This window comes from Lissotriton vulgaris, unplaced genomic scaffold, assembly GCF_964263255.1.
Source record: "Lissotriton vulgaris unplaced genomic scaffold, aLisVul1.2 SCAFFOLD_829, whole genome shotgun sequence".
Lineage (NCBI taxonomy): Eukaryota > Metazoa > Chordata > Amphibia > Caudata > Salamandridae > Lissotriton > Lissotriton vulgaris.
This window is the reverse complement of record NW_028248543.1, coordinates 614,521-629,560: the sequence shown is the minus strand read 5'-3', so window position 1 is coordinate 629,560 and position 15,040 is coordinate 614,521. Positions and strand designations below refer to the sequence as shown.

Below are 15,040 nucleotides of genomic sequence, written 5' to 3'. Positions count from 1 at the left end.
ACGAAGACACGGCACTAGAGAAAAGCTACAGCTCCAAAACACTTGATAATCTGTTTTACTGGTGCATTTTACGAAACAATTTTAAGTTACGTTTGCTGAAAAGCCATATGTTCTGAAAGGGAATCCATGAAATATTGTAGTATCTACACGGCGAGCCAAGCAAGTTGTTGCAGGTGCACCCACCTTGAGATCATTAAGAGAAAATACTGGGAAATAGCTCAATTTCGAACACCGTTTCCTTTAAAAATATCCAAAAAAGTTGCAGAAACCGCTGCTTCATGAGAGAAGAAAATATTACTTTCAATGTTCAAGGTTGAAGGTTTTCTTCCAAATATTTTTCTTGCTGAAAGAATGTCTGGAGAGTAGTATCAAAGCACAGTCATAAGGGGTGTGGGGAACAATTTGATCAGATGTCTGGATTTATTTAGCCCAAAATAGTATACGTTGCTCTGTCACTTGAACAAAGCTTCTTTATAAGCGCTCATATAACTATCTCAAAGAAAATTCACCATGATTCTAGTGGAGAATCACGTTGCAATTTTGATGCCCTCGTGTTAGCATCTTAATGGTTCACCAGGGCCAAGCCAGCTGTTGTAACATGTCCCCAAACTAGCCTTTGTTTCTTGGAGCTCATCCTCTGTGTGCATCAAGGTCTCAACATTTTCTCAAGACAGTTATTTGGGAAAACTGTAATGCAGTGTTAGTGAAATGAACCTCATGGTGCCATCAAACAAATAAAGTGCTGACCTTTAAAACGAATATTTAAATTTCCTTCATACTTTTAAAAGCGTTTCATATTCCCCAATATGTGAATATGGGTATTTAGCAGCAATACAAACCTGAAATATGTAGTCTGAAACAGCATTAGCATTATTAGTTTGTGAAGTTGTGAATGGGTAGTTCTTTTTCAGTGAGATGGAACATTCACAAACTGATCTAAGAATACAGTTTAGTCTGAGTCGCAACTAACCAAGAGAAACCTCGCGTCAGCATCTTCAGTGTACAGGCACCTTCCAGGGCACAAGATAATGTCAATTACACCATCTTTAAGAGCAAGTGTCTGCTTTTAAGTCAAAGATTGTAGTTTTCTTGTAGTCCACAGGACCTCAGATTCACAGTTAAATTGGATTTTGGGTTTCAGGGCTTTTTGCTAATATGTGCTGCCTACTCTTCACCAGTTAGTGGTATCTGCTCAGTAGGTTACTTTCTGCAACCGGTGCCTGAAGGCAGAGACAATCTTGCAGCCAAGTCTCAGAAGGCAGCTCTTCTGACACGAACAACGCATGAGGTGCTTTACCCAAAGCTTTCTTCAGACTGTTTTCTGCAGATAAATCCGATATTTCAAACCATTTTAAAAGTTTAATGGATGTCACCAAGTCTGCTAAAAATCTATGAGAAAATGATAGAATATAAAGTGTTTGAGAATTAAACGTTTGATGTATTCAATGATCTAGATAGACGCCAGAGAGGTGACCAGGAGGACATGGTAAGTCAATGACCTGAGCGCGGGCAGTTGGTTTGAGAGTCAAGATCTTGAGCATCTCCAACATGATAGGATAGATGCTCTTCATGTTATGATGTAAGGCAACTCTTTTAATGAGGACTCGAAGAAGAAATTTTGTGGCAAAAATTATCTGTACTGTAGAAAAGATTAGCTCTCTAGTGGACCCTGTGCATCTATGCTTTCAAGATTGAACAAACTCTTGTGGCAATATCTAGCTGTGTTGCCAGAAGACAATAAACCCCTCTGATCTATTCTAGATCACAAAAATGTTCAGTGAAGCCAAGAAATGAAAGCAAAATCCAAATACAGAATTAACTATTGCAAAGGATCTCAGAGTTATGGTGACCTAATCATCAGATTGAACAGCAGAAGACTAGATCGTTACAACACCTAACCTAATCAAAAGACATTAACTTACCTGAATTTGCGCTTGTCCTAGTTCACCATCAACTAATATAATTGTGTATCTTACAGCATGGTTTTTAGATTATTAAGTATAGATCAGTTGAGTTTTACTATTTCCAGATTTAGTATATGCCCACTCTCCTTCCATGCACACTGAGATCTGGTCTGTCCATTTTTATCACTTGTGAGACACAATCAGATTTGCAAGACTTTGAGGCCAGTAAGTGAGAAGGCGGCCAAGGAGAAAAAGAAGTACATAATCTTCCCTAACGTTACATTTTGTATTTCCCAGGCATACCAATGTTATAAGTTGTTTAATACTGGTCTTTTCCCGGCTTACAAGGGCTCCAGATTGTAGTAAATAATGAAACTGAGACACGAGGTAGCAATTCAAACTGGATCGCATTACTTGGTCACATGAGGAAGCCTGGATAAAAAAATGGCTCTTCCATCTCCATGGCCTACAACTTAACCACTGGACTATACGGACTCCCTTCAATAATCCATTAAATATAGTGCTTCCAAGAGAACAGAAAAAGGAGCTCATCTAGAGGGCTTGGATTTCAATGCATCATATACTAAGGCACATAATATATAATATCCTTACCATTTCTGCATCGTGTTCTAGCCCTATATCATGGTGCTCCAACTCATCATCACGAAAATTCTTAATGATCTAAAAACAAGAAGAAAGAGATTTTATTGAATCAGTGTATTAATTGGTCGCGTAAATAAGTAGGCGACAGTGGGAAAGGGAGGTCTCTAGGGTTCGGCTGGCTCTTTTGTCATTGTTTTCATAGTTTAGTAGTCCCCCTCGTTTTAAGTTTGTCAACTCAGACACTGACAATGGTGAGTCTGATTATATCTGAGGGAGTGAACTATAATACCTGCCAAACTGGATTTTGTGCAGAGATTAGAATTATGTTGCATTCAATAAATATCGCACCGCCACAGTTCTCTTGCCATCTGACACATTGTTACATTATGTAGATTTGTAGAGCACACTGTCACCCGGGAGGGTATCTTGGCACTGAGCAGGTGTGCGTCTAGGCATACCTAGTTCCTAGTGGGACTACTCAAAAAGTCAGGTCTTCAGAGTCTGGTGGAATTGAAGAAGTGAAGAGGCTCTTATGTGAAGAGGCAGGTCATTCCATGAATTTGGAGCGATGTAAGAGAAGGCTTGACCGTCGGATCTGGTTTTCCTTATGTACGGGATTGGTGCAAGTGGGAGTCCAGACAAGTGGAGGTGTCTGGAAGGTTGTGACAACAGATGTGATTGTTAAGGTATGCTGGGCCAGTGTTATGTAGTTCAAGTTCAAAGATTTGTATAGCGCACTACTCACCCAGAGGGTCTCAAGGCGCTTGAGGGAGGGGGGGTGCTTTACTTATCGAATATCCAAGTTTTTAGTTGCTTTCTGAAGGAGAGGTGGTTCTGTGTAAGGCGGAGGTGGGTGGGGAGAGAATTCTAGGTTTTGGCCGCTAAGTAGGAGAAGGATCTTCCCCCCATGGTGGATTTATGGATGCGCGGAATTGCGGCGAGGGCTTGATTGGACGATCGTAGTTGGCGGGAGGGGGTGTAGAAGGACAGTCGCGTGTTGAGGCATTCGGGTCCTAGGTCGTATAGGGCTTTGTGTGCGTGGGTGAGGAGACGGAAAGTTATTCTCTTGTTGACGGGGAGCCAATGGAGGTCTTTCAGGAGGCCGGAGATGTGAGCTTGCCAAGGGATGTCCAATATGAGTCTGGCTGAGGCATTTTGGATGCGTTGGAGTTTTTTCTGTAGTTTGGCTGTGGTTCCAGCGTAGAGGGTGTTTCCGTAGTCCAGTCGGCTGGTGACCAGTGCGTGGGTGACCGTCTTTCTTGTTTCGGTGGGGATCCAATGGAAAATCTTTTTGAGCATGCGAAGTATGTTGAAGCATGATGATGAGACGGCGTTGGCTTGTCTGGTCATCGAGAGGGAGGAGTCCAGGATGAAGTCCAGGTCACGTGCGTGATCCGTAGGTATGGGTGCAGTTCCTAGGGCTGGTGGCCACCATGAGTCGTCCCAGGCAGAGGGGGATGACCCTAGGATGAGGACTTCCGTTTTGTCCGAATTTAGTTTTAAACAGCTGTTCTTCATCCATTCGGCTACTTCTTTCATTCCTTCGTGTAAGCTGGTTTTGGCGGTGTTTGGGCCTTTGGTGAGGGAGAGGATCAGCTGGGTGTCGTCTGCGTAGGAGATGATGTTGAGGTTGTGTTGGAGCGCGATGGCTGCGAGGGGACTCATGTATACGTTGAAGAGGGTGGGACTGAGTGATGATCCTTGTGGTACGCCGCAGATGACTTCAGTGGCCTCAGATCTAAAAGGGGGCAGGCGGACTCTTTGGGTTCTTCCAGCGAGGAACGAGATGATCCAGTCCAATGCTTTCCCTTGTATTCCGACGTTGTTGAGGCGTTGTATAAGGGTGCTATGACAGACTGTGTCGAAGGCTGCGGAGAGGTCAAATAGGATGAGGGCGGCTGTTTCTCCGTTGTCCAGTAGAGTTCGAATGTCGTCTGTTGCTGCGATGAGGGCGGTTTCGGTGCTGTGTTTGGCTCGGAAGCCGGACTGTGAGGGGTCGAGGGATTTATTGGATTCAAGGAAGGCGGCGAGCTGATTATTGACGGCTATCTCAATTACTTTTGCAGGGAATGGGAGAGCGAGATGGGGCGGTAGTTCTTAAGTTCAGTGGGGTCTGCTGTGGGTTTCTTCAGAAGGGCGCTGAGTTCGGCATGTTTCCAGCTTTCCAGGAAAGTAGCGGAGTTGAAGGAGCAGTTGATGACATCGCGGAGGTGGGGGGCGATGATGGAGTCTGCTTTTGTTGAAGATGTGGTGGGGACATGGGTCGGTTGGCGATCCGGAGTGGATGGAGTTCATTAGGCGTATGGTGTCTTCGGTGGTGATGGGTTCCAGGCGCAAAGGTTGTTAGAGTGTGGTTTTGGTTCGGAGCTGAGTGGAGTGGACTGGTCTTCGGACTGGTTTTCAAAGCTGTATGTCGGCGATTTTGTTGTGGAAGAATGAGGATAGAGAGTCGCAGAGGTCTTGGGAGGGCGTGATGTCGTTGGTGCCGGCGGTGGGGTTGGTAAATTCTTTGACGATGTTGAATAGTTCCTTGCTGTTTTGGGCGTTGTTGTCAAGTCGATCCTTGAAAGCTGATTTCTTGGTGGATCGGATCAGTCGGTGGTGTTTGCGGGTGGCGTTCTTGAAGGTGGCCAGGTTGTCCGTGGTTGGGTTTTTTCTCCAGGCTTTCTCAAGAGTACAACATAACTTCTTGGATGTCTTAAGGTCATCGTTGAACCAGGGGGCTTTTTTGCTATCTTGCTTGATTAGATGGTTTTTCAAGGGTGCTAGTTCGTCGGCGCTGTGGGTGATCCATTGTGTGAGGTTGGTGGCAGCTTGGTTTGGGTCCGATGGTTTGGCAGGAGGGTTTTGGTGAAGCGATGTGAAGAGCTGATCGGTGGCGATTTTGTTCCAATTTCTTCGAGGAATAGGTTGTGAAAGTGTGAGCGAGTTTGAATTGTAGGGAAATATGAGAGGGGGACATTCTCATAAAAAGGCAAAAAATGCAGGTAATATGCAGTAAATACCACAGCTGCATGTTTCGGCTCATTCCTAGGCAAGCGCGTGTAACAGGAGCCATTTATCACACCCCCGAAGATACCTCAACCCTAAATTTCACACACCTCTTAATCTGGTCCGAATAAAACAATATGATGGGGAACATCTGGGGTAGGAAGACTCCATGACATGGATACCTCCACCTCCTATGTTATTTTAACGATTTAGGGCAGCTACAATTTTCAATTCAGCAAAGCCAACAGTACTGAAGTGTTATTTATTTCTGCTCTTGGGTTTCCTCTGTCCGTAGATGTTAAAAGCTCTTTCCTTCATTTAAATATGGTGTGTAAATGCAACCTTCCTGAGATAATACAGCAATCATTTTATTTCGCATTTTCAATTGTTAACAATCATTCAAGGTCATAAACTACTTTGCTGAGTTAGCAGTCAGTAGTCTTTATAAATCCATTCTTACTGCCACTAATGTGCTGCATAATAGGGATGTGAATAACATTTCTACACGTCAGAAGATCCAGAAATATTATTTCTTGGTATAAAAGCTCTAGCAGCACCGCCATCGACTGTTCCATCAGCTTCCAGAAACTGGCACAGCATGAATTGCATTTAGTTGGTTACAAAACTGTGCTTACTTATTTCCAGTTAAAAGTTTTGTTTATGTTCATTGATGATAAATTACTTTCTTTTTAATATGTCTTAACATATTTTATTTGAGAAGATAAAAAAATTAAACAGTTTACAACTATAAATGTCCCCCACCAAGAACATGCAGTGAGACATACCCCATAGAAGTAAATTCCACAGATGTCACAATATCAAAACGCAACAGTAGGAAATCCATCATTGATTTAAAAATCTCCTTCAATGTTTTAAATGCCTCTAACATATATACATTCAGTTGACGTTAAAGACTGTTGCTGATACCCGTTTAGATCAAAATACTGTATATTGATATGTTATGTTAATTCATCCAATTGGAACTTCACTTTAGTACAGGCAAAATCCCATAAATCTATCCCTACAGGTAAAAAGAAGTGGTCCATTGTAGTCTCAGATCCCCTTCAACAGTCACCCTTTTACATCGGGCCACTGGTGCTGTTATGGATTAGCGTGTAAATGCCACGCAATTGCTAAGCACATTTGTGACTGTACAAGGTGCACTAGTACAATCTGGTAGTGAGTTTGCTTTTTTAGGTCGAGCCTTAGCCCAGCGAGCATGCGCTGCTCCAAGGAGAGGGCCTCTTGAAGCTGACCAGCACTTCGCGCACAAGATAGCAAGCTCGTGCTCGAAGTCCAGATATTCCATTGGCCTTTGCGTGCGTTTTTAAAAAAGACAGCATGCAATTGGCCAAAGGCGTCTTTTTGTTCAACTTTTTGTCCCAATGTTGACGCCCACTGCCTAATGCTTGTGGTTACGTGCAGCAGCGGCATCTGTTTCCAATTATTGTGCCCAGACGCGGGAGTGATAATTGAAACAGATGGGCTGCTGCTCGCAAGCGCGCGTGCACACTACTCGCGGGCTTGTTCTTGCCGGTCTCCTGTCTTTGCATGACGCTTGTTTTACTACCCCCGAACAAGTCTTTTGTGTTTTCAAAAGTTTTATGGAGGCGCGTTGCACGCCTCCTAGGTTAACCGCAAAAATGAAAAAGGAAAACGCAAGAGAAATGCTGGAAAAAAATGTTAACAGAAACTTCAGAAGTTGCTCCATCATACAAATATTGAGCCCTATGAATTAATGCCCCTGTGGCGGGGTAATAGTGTGGTGGGGCTTCTGGGAATGGCAGTCACGGCCGAGCGACCTCCGGAGGGACAGAGGTGGTAAAACCAGAGGGGGGCAGAGCCAAGAGGAGGGACCGTGAGGAGGAGAGGCAGTATGTAGTCTGGCTGCTTGGACAAGCTGTTCTTTTTCGCCAGCAGCCTTCCCACCGCCCACAGCATCCTCCCCTCTCTCCCTGCAAACGCCGAGGGTGGGGGTGAGCCCTGAGCTGAGACAGAGCCAAGACCACCCCATGGTGCTGCACCTATCCACCCGGTGGGCTTCCTGCTCTCTCCTCGGCCCGAGACTACGCCCCCCCAGCTGCAGCATGGCTCTCTGGCGGCAGCACTCTCCACGCTGCTCCTGCTCAGCGGCTTCCTACTGCGAGGCCACCGCGCACCTGCGGTACCAGCGGCCGGGCCACAAGAACAAGAAAGTGCCTGCAGCCAGGAACATCTGACCTAAAGTTATGCTTTACTTGTAGCAGGGCCGACAGCCACATGTAAGACTAATTGGGGAAGTCACACTGGGCCAGAGAGTTCCAATGAATACTTGTATCTATCAGCAGAAGCCGTGGCACTGAAGCCTTAGGGTGAAAGTGGCAACTTCATCACAATTAGTGGCTGTGTTTTACTGCAGAACTAGGGGGTGGGGGACCAACTCCCTTCGTTGTATTAGGGATCCCTGCACCCTTTGCAGCTACGGGATGCAGCACACCTGGGGGGATGGAGGGGGGTGTTGATATCTGTGTGAATAAGAGCTGGTGTATTGTAACTAACTGGTGCTCATGTAAAGCGCTTCAATACCTTGGGGGTCGCGTTATAATAAAACTGAAAAAAGCGAAAGTGTGTGGAGAAACGAGGATAGGCTGCAGTTTTTAAGGCATATGAACATTGTACAGGTGAAGCATTGAGGGCCGGGTATGTCTTAACTTGTTATGTACATGCTTTGAGGAAATAAAATACAATTTTTGACAGGGCAAAGTAGAAAGACACATTAAAACTGTCATACTCAGCACGCTGCCATCAAAATTGGAGCGTTTGGGGAAGTCACCTTTGTCCACAACAGACTTAATGATGTCTCTCTCCGCTCCAGCCATACACGTGCCGAGGGCAAGAATGGAAGATACTCATTTACAGGCAGTCAGTCCTCATATATATATATACACACACACACACACACACACACACACACACACACACACACACACACACACACACACACACACACACACACACACACACACACACACACACACACACACACACACACACACACACACACACACACACACACACACACACACACACACACACACACACACACACACACACACACACACACACACACACACACACACACACACACACACACACACACACACACACACACACACACACACACCCCCCCCCCCCCCCCCCCCCCCCCCAATTCCCCCCCCCCCCCCCCATACTTTTAGCTCAATTTGAAGGGAAGGCTTTGAGCCCGCCGTAGGGATGTCACCTGGCGTCTTTAGGCAGCCTCCTGCCCCTGCCTCTGAGCAGCTGCGGGCCGGTGTCTCTGGTGAGAGTCCTTGCAATATACGTTATTGGCACGCCAAGTCAGGCCAGTGTGTCAAAGTTACCTCAAATACCTTAAGTAGTTCAGTCTGTCCGGCAGTGACTGTTTAAGTTTCCAGGCTGTATTGAAGCCAATTATTTATGCACAATGTCTATTTAGGTGACATGGGCTGGGATAGACTTTGCAGATGAAACCACATGAGTTGGAGATTGGGGGGGATTTTCGGGGTGCTGTTTTTTGTTTTAAAAAAAGTAGTACTAGGAAAATGTTAAAATTGTCTGCCGGAGCAGGTGAAGACTCTTTAGAAGAGGGGACATGCTTGTTATTATAACTTTTCAGCATGACGCAAAACAGCCACACTGCTCTACAGCATAACTTAAAGACATTGAAAAAGCCAATAGCTCTGGTTAAACACGTATATAGTCCCAAAGGCGAGACCTATTGGCTATGCCCATGCTTGTTCTGGATAGGCACCAACTCCAAGAGAGGAGTTCTGGTGAAGCAGTCCATACCCATCCAGATAGATAAGAGAGGATCTTTGCTACTTCTGTCCAAAACATTGGTTAACTTTGCACAGGTTTATCGCAAGTGCAGAAAGAAGTCCACATGTGCTCCATTTATGGGTCATTTCCCATCGAAATGCGGATTTATCCTGTGAAATCCTTGTGATCTCATGTGCCCTGTGGACGTATTTATAGGGTATGAGCTTAAATCCAACGCATCTAGACACAATTTTACATCTGTAAGAATCCTCAGCAATTGTGTTAGATGAATCTGTACCCCAATCTGAATCCCAATTATTTATGATAGGGCTGTCAACGCTGCAGGGGTTGGTATTCATGCACAAGAGCAACAATATTTTTGGAAGGGTCAGAGGCAATATTTTGAGACCAGTCTGGATACCTTGCCCCAATTTACAATCCTCAAATACCTGTAGTATCCAGGGGTCTACACAACTCTTCCATATACTGCAAAATCTGCAGAAAAAACACACCACTGAGACACTCGCCCCAAGCATTAAGAAAGTCGTATGGAAAAATATGAACTAATTTTCCGGATTTCCATCACTCACCAAAATGGTGACATGCTTCATCATCTGGGTCTCCTCTTTATAGTCACCCTAGTGACCCTAAGGGCTACAACCCTATCGTAGTGAAGGGGGGTCAGAGGATGTTTTAATATGACTCCTATCAGATGGGAGTAGTGAAGTGTATGGGAACCAAGTGCAGTGCGCAGGTGAAAATTGAAGATTAAAATTGAGTTATGAGAAACCCTATATTTATTATTGTCTCTCACAATTCAAATTAAAAAGAGTGCAAAAAAGACAGTTTTGGAAAGGGGCGACCATTCGGTCCCCCCGAACGTATGGTGGAGTACCACGATCCCCCCGGGAAGCCATCTTGGGCGGGAGGCGAGTCTCGGCTGGTATGCCCGAAGCGGCGTAGCCGGGGCGCGCCTTTTTCCCGCCCTAGAATGGGCTGTCCTAGACACTGACGCAGCCGGCCACGCCCTCGGAGGCAGGCGGGGGCGGGTTTACGCCCGCACTGAAGACGGATAAAAGGAGCAGAAGCCAAGAAAGCATCCTCTTGTTCCTGTGCTCTGAAGCTGCACCTCCCCGCTGCACGTGAGCTCGAGACGGAACGAAGAGCCAATTTTGAGCGTTGTAATCTTTCTTTTGTCTTACAGATATCCCGTCTGAGAATGCCCAAGAAAGTCGGAAAGCGGGTCGGTACCGAGCAGATGCTCCGCATGCTCATGAAGGAGATAGCCGATTTGAAGAAAAAGGTGGAGGCTAAGGACGGGGAGGGAGGACCGAAACGGCCTTTGCAGACAGCAGTCCCCGGTGGAAGAAGCAAGAGGCCCAGAAGGGGGGCACTCGGGGGGGACACCCCGGTTCCCGATACCCCACGTGAGGAGCCAATCCCGGTGCCGAAAGAGGGGAATCCAATCCCTGTGGTGGTCACCCCCGTGAACAGGGAGGATATGCCCCCCGAGTTAGCGGCACAATTGGCAGCGTGGTTGGGAAAAGATAGCGAGGGCGCCACGGCTGACGACGCCCGGGCAGTAATGAGGCAACTGCGGGAATCTAGGGAGACTGCGAAGGCACCATCTTCTGTTCCCCCACAGGTTCCGGCGGCTGAAAGTGCAGCAGGCCCAAGTTCGGCGGCAAGTGCAGGATCTACTTCAGGTAAGCGGCCATTGCCGATTGCGGGGGAGGGGTCTGTACCTTCTCGAAGGGAGAAGATTGCCCAGCATGTTCCACTGGAAATTAAGGAATTGATTTGGGCGGATAAGTATGTAAACATGTTTTCATTGCTTACCGACCATTACGAGATAGAGCATGTGAAGAGCCAAAAGGAGCTCATGCATCCGAGTGTTTGGCGCGCAAAAATGGCCGCCTTTAAGGTTGACGAGAACATTGGTACTTGGGGCAGAGCGTAGGGCATATTTACCTCCATCATGGGCGAGCGCAGGCCCGAGTTGCTGACCGAGTTACCTATTTATCAATCACGTATTATGGAGTATTCTGTAGCATATGGGGGCAATCAGTGGTTCTACTATGACAATCTTTTTAGAAAAGCTAAGGAACACGACCCATTTTTGACTTGGGATTGTTACGACTCCGTGTCATGGCAAAAAATGGAGAGTACAGGAATGTTGAAGGTACCATTGGTAGGGAGTAACGGGGGGGAATCTTCCCGCCAAAACTCTGGGACACCCTTTCGGACGGGTGCAGGTAACGAGTACCACTCGAAGCCGAGGGGCAACACAGGGAAAAGGGGGATCTGTTGGAATTTTAACAGAGGGAAATGTACGAGGCCCCAGGGGTCATGCAAATTCAGACATGAGTGTGGGGGGTGTGGGCAGCCATCCCATCCTGAGTCCTTGTGCAGAGCCAAAACGGGTGATAACGGTGGTAAGGGAGGCACCAAACAGGTCTGATATAGTCCGAGGGGCGCCTTTACCTACCCCGATTGATACCATGGCAATGATTCCTTGGCTCAACGAATACCCGGATCATGCTTCCGCTGGGGTGTTGCGAAACGGGTTCTCATATGGTTTCCGCATCCCAGTGGGGGATTTTCAGGGTGTAGCAAACTGTAAGAATCAACTGTCGGTCTTGCAGCACGCGGCGGTGGTACAGGTAAAGATTGGGAAGGAGGTGACTCGAGGTCGTGTCGCCGGTCCATTCGATTTGCCACCGGTTGCTAACTTTGTTTGTTCCCCTCTAGGGGTGGTCCCCAAGAAGGACCCGGGTGAGTTTCGGCTGATACATAACTTGTCAGCCCCACGTGGTCTTTCCGTGAATGACGCGATAGACCCGGAAGTGTGTTCAGTGCGGTACGCATCTTTCGAGGAGGCCGTAGCCATGTTGAATCGCCTGGGGCCCGGGGCGCTGATGGCAAAATCAGACATCGAGTCAGCGTTCCGGTTGCTCCCGGTACACCCAGACGATCAGCGTCTTCTTGGTTTCATGTTTCAGGGTCGCTATTACATGGATAGATGTATGCCAATGGGGTGCTCGATTTCATGTGCCTATTTCGAGAAGTTCAGTTGTTTTCTGCAGTGGGTATTCACAAGGAAGACAGGTTTTCAACATGTTATGCACTATCTCGATGACTTTCTGTTTTTGGGGGCAGCCGGGGATCCTGAGTGTGGACAGGCTTTACATGAATTTTGTGTCTTAATGAATCAATTTGGTGTGCCATTGGCGCCAGGTAAGACTGTGGGTCCCTCGACCTTGATCGAGTTTCTGGGGATCGAGCTCGACTCGGTAGAAGGTTGTTTTCGATTACCCAAGGAAAAAGTGTTGAAATTCAGGTTATCCCTTGAGACATGTATTCGTGCAACAAAAGTAAACCTGCATCAATTGCAACAGGTGGTGGGTCAGTTGAATTTTGCCCTAAGAGTGATACCAATGGCGCGCCCCTTTTCCCGCTCGATTGCACAAGCCATGGTCGGCCTGAAGGAAGGACATCACCGCACGAGACTCTCGGCAGAGGTTCGCCAGGACATGCGCATTTGGTTGGCATTTCTGGCGGATTTCAATGGTCGAATTGTCTGGAACAAACCAGCGGTGTCCTCCGAGGAGCTGGGGCTTTGGACAGATTCGGCGGGGAGTATGGGTTTTGGTGCCATATTTGGTACACAATGGTCGGCTCAAAAATGGCCGTCATGGTGGCACGAGTGCGGGTTGACGAGTAACATTGCTTTTCTCGAACTTTTTCCTATTTTGGTGGCCCTGAAAACGTGGCCCGGGGGTTTCCGTGATCACTCTGTGGTGTTCTGGTCTGATAACATGACCGTGGTTGAGTGTATCAATAGTCAGGCAGCACGATGCATATTGATTCTGAGACTGCTCAAGGAAATTGTGTTGTTATGCATGCAACTGAATGTACTGTTTAGGGCAAGACATGTGCCGGGGGTGATGAACCAAGCGGCTGATGCGCTTTCTCGTTTCCGTATGCAGGCCTTCTGGGGTTTTCTGCCCACAGCGGACCCGGTGGCGGCACCCTTTCCCGAAGCTCTCTGGTCTCTCGGTGCTCCGAACTACAAAACCTCGTGGGAGAGAGTTTAGCACCCAGGACGAGGAAGGCATATGAAGGGGCGTTCCGTTCCTATTGGGCCTTTTTGGGTACTGCTAGGGGGGAGCTTTGGGGTCAGGAAGAGTTTGTAGTGAAATTTCTGCTCTCTTTACATCAGGCAGGCAAATCAGTAGCTACGGCCCAGAGGCATCGGGCCGCCATTTCCTTTATGGCAAAGGCTCATGGGATCCAGGACCCGACAGCGTCTTTCGTTGTGCAGAAAGCGCTACGTGGGTGGCAACGCCTTGAGGGTCGCAGAGTAGATGAGAGGCACCCGATAGGTTTGGATAGGCTGACCCTGTTATTGTCTGTGCTCCCGGCAACGTGTTCATCCCAGTATGAAGCAGTGTTGTTCCGAGCCGCATTTGCACTAGCATTCCATGGGGCTATGCGGGTAAGCGAATTAGTGGCAAAGAACAAGCGGGATACGATGGGGGGATTGTGCCGGGAGCACATTCAGGTCAGGGGGGAGACGATGACGGTCTCATTTGTTAGGTCCAAATCCGATAAAGGAGCAATCGGGGACTGCGTAATCATTCAGAGGATCCCCGGGTCTTCCATGTGCCCTGTGGTATGCGTAGAGGAATATTTGGCGCAGAGGGTTGCAGCATGGGGGGGGACCTTCTTGAGACACGCTGACGCCACCCCACTGACGAGGTTTCAGTTCCAGAGGGTGCTTGCGATGTCGATTTCGGCCGCGGGCTTGAACCCCGGCGAGTTCGGGACCCATTCCTTTCGGATAGGGGCTGCTACTGAGGCTACAGCCAGGGGTCTGAGTGTGGAACAAGTAAAACGTGTGGGGCGTTGGTCCTCGAACTGTTATAAAAGGTATGTGCGGTTGCACATGTTGTGAAGCTGTAATGATATATTCACGCTTCTTGTTTGTTTGATTTTCAGTTACGCAAGCTTACGAAGCGGGGCGGACTGTACAGTCGACCCGACTCCTGGGGACCAGCGGTCAGAAATCACCGTCTGCGAATAAGGAGGTGTGGATCGTGGGCCACTCATATGTGAGGCGTGCCGCGGACGTATTCAAAGCAGGTGATATGATTCACGTGGCTGGGGAATACGGGTACAGGGTGTCCTTCTACGGAAAGGGCGGGCTCTGTATTGACCAGTTTCAATCCTTTTTTGAGGGTTTGTTAGAGCGGACAAGGTCACCGCCGTCTATAATCATAGTCCATCTTGGGGGTAACGATCTGGTGGCCACTGGTAGACGACTTCTTCTTGAGGCAATGCTTTCCACAGTAAGTTGGTTGGCAAGAAGAGTTCCAGGGTGCACAATTGCATGGTCCCATATGATCCCACGGAAAGCGTGGCGGGGGGCTATTTCGGTTACTGCTCTGAATCATTCAGTAAAGAAAATAAATAACAAAGTGAGTAGATTGTTTCGTTCAAGTACACTACATTCTGTTTCGCATGGTTGTATCAAAGGGGACAGTATGTATTTGGGGGACGGGGTTCATTTGTCCCGGGTGGGGAATGAGTTACTCATAGGAGACCTCATAGCTTGGTTGAAGGGTTTAAAACATGACCTTTAGGCAGGAGTGGGGGGTCCGGATAGCCGGTCAACTATCCGGCCTGTGGCGGTAAGGTCCTGATCGGTGAGCAGTAATTGGAAGATCCCTATGGGGGGG

General features: G+C 47.6%; 1 protein-coding gene across 1 annotated transcript in view; it reads right to left on the bottom strand.

Moving 5' to 3' along the window:
- The window catches only part of COQ7 (coenzyme Q7, hydroxylase), a 130,756-nt gene that overhangs the window by 14,439 nt on the left and 101,277 nt on the right, over nt 1-15,040 (bottom strand). Inside the window, exon 5 of the mRNA XM_086950009.1 lies at nt 2,517-2,585. Within this exon, the coding sequence (XP_086806135.1) occupies nt 2,517-2,585 (69 nt within the window). The remainder of the gene's footprint in view (nt 1-2,516; nt 2,586-15,040) is intronic.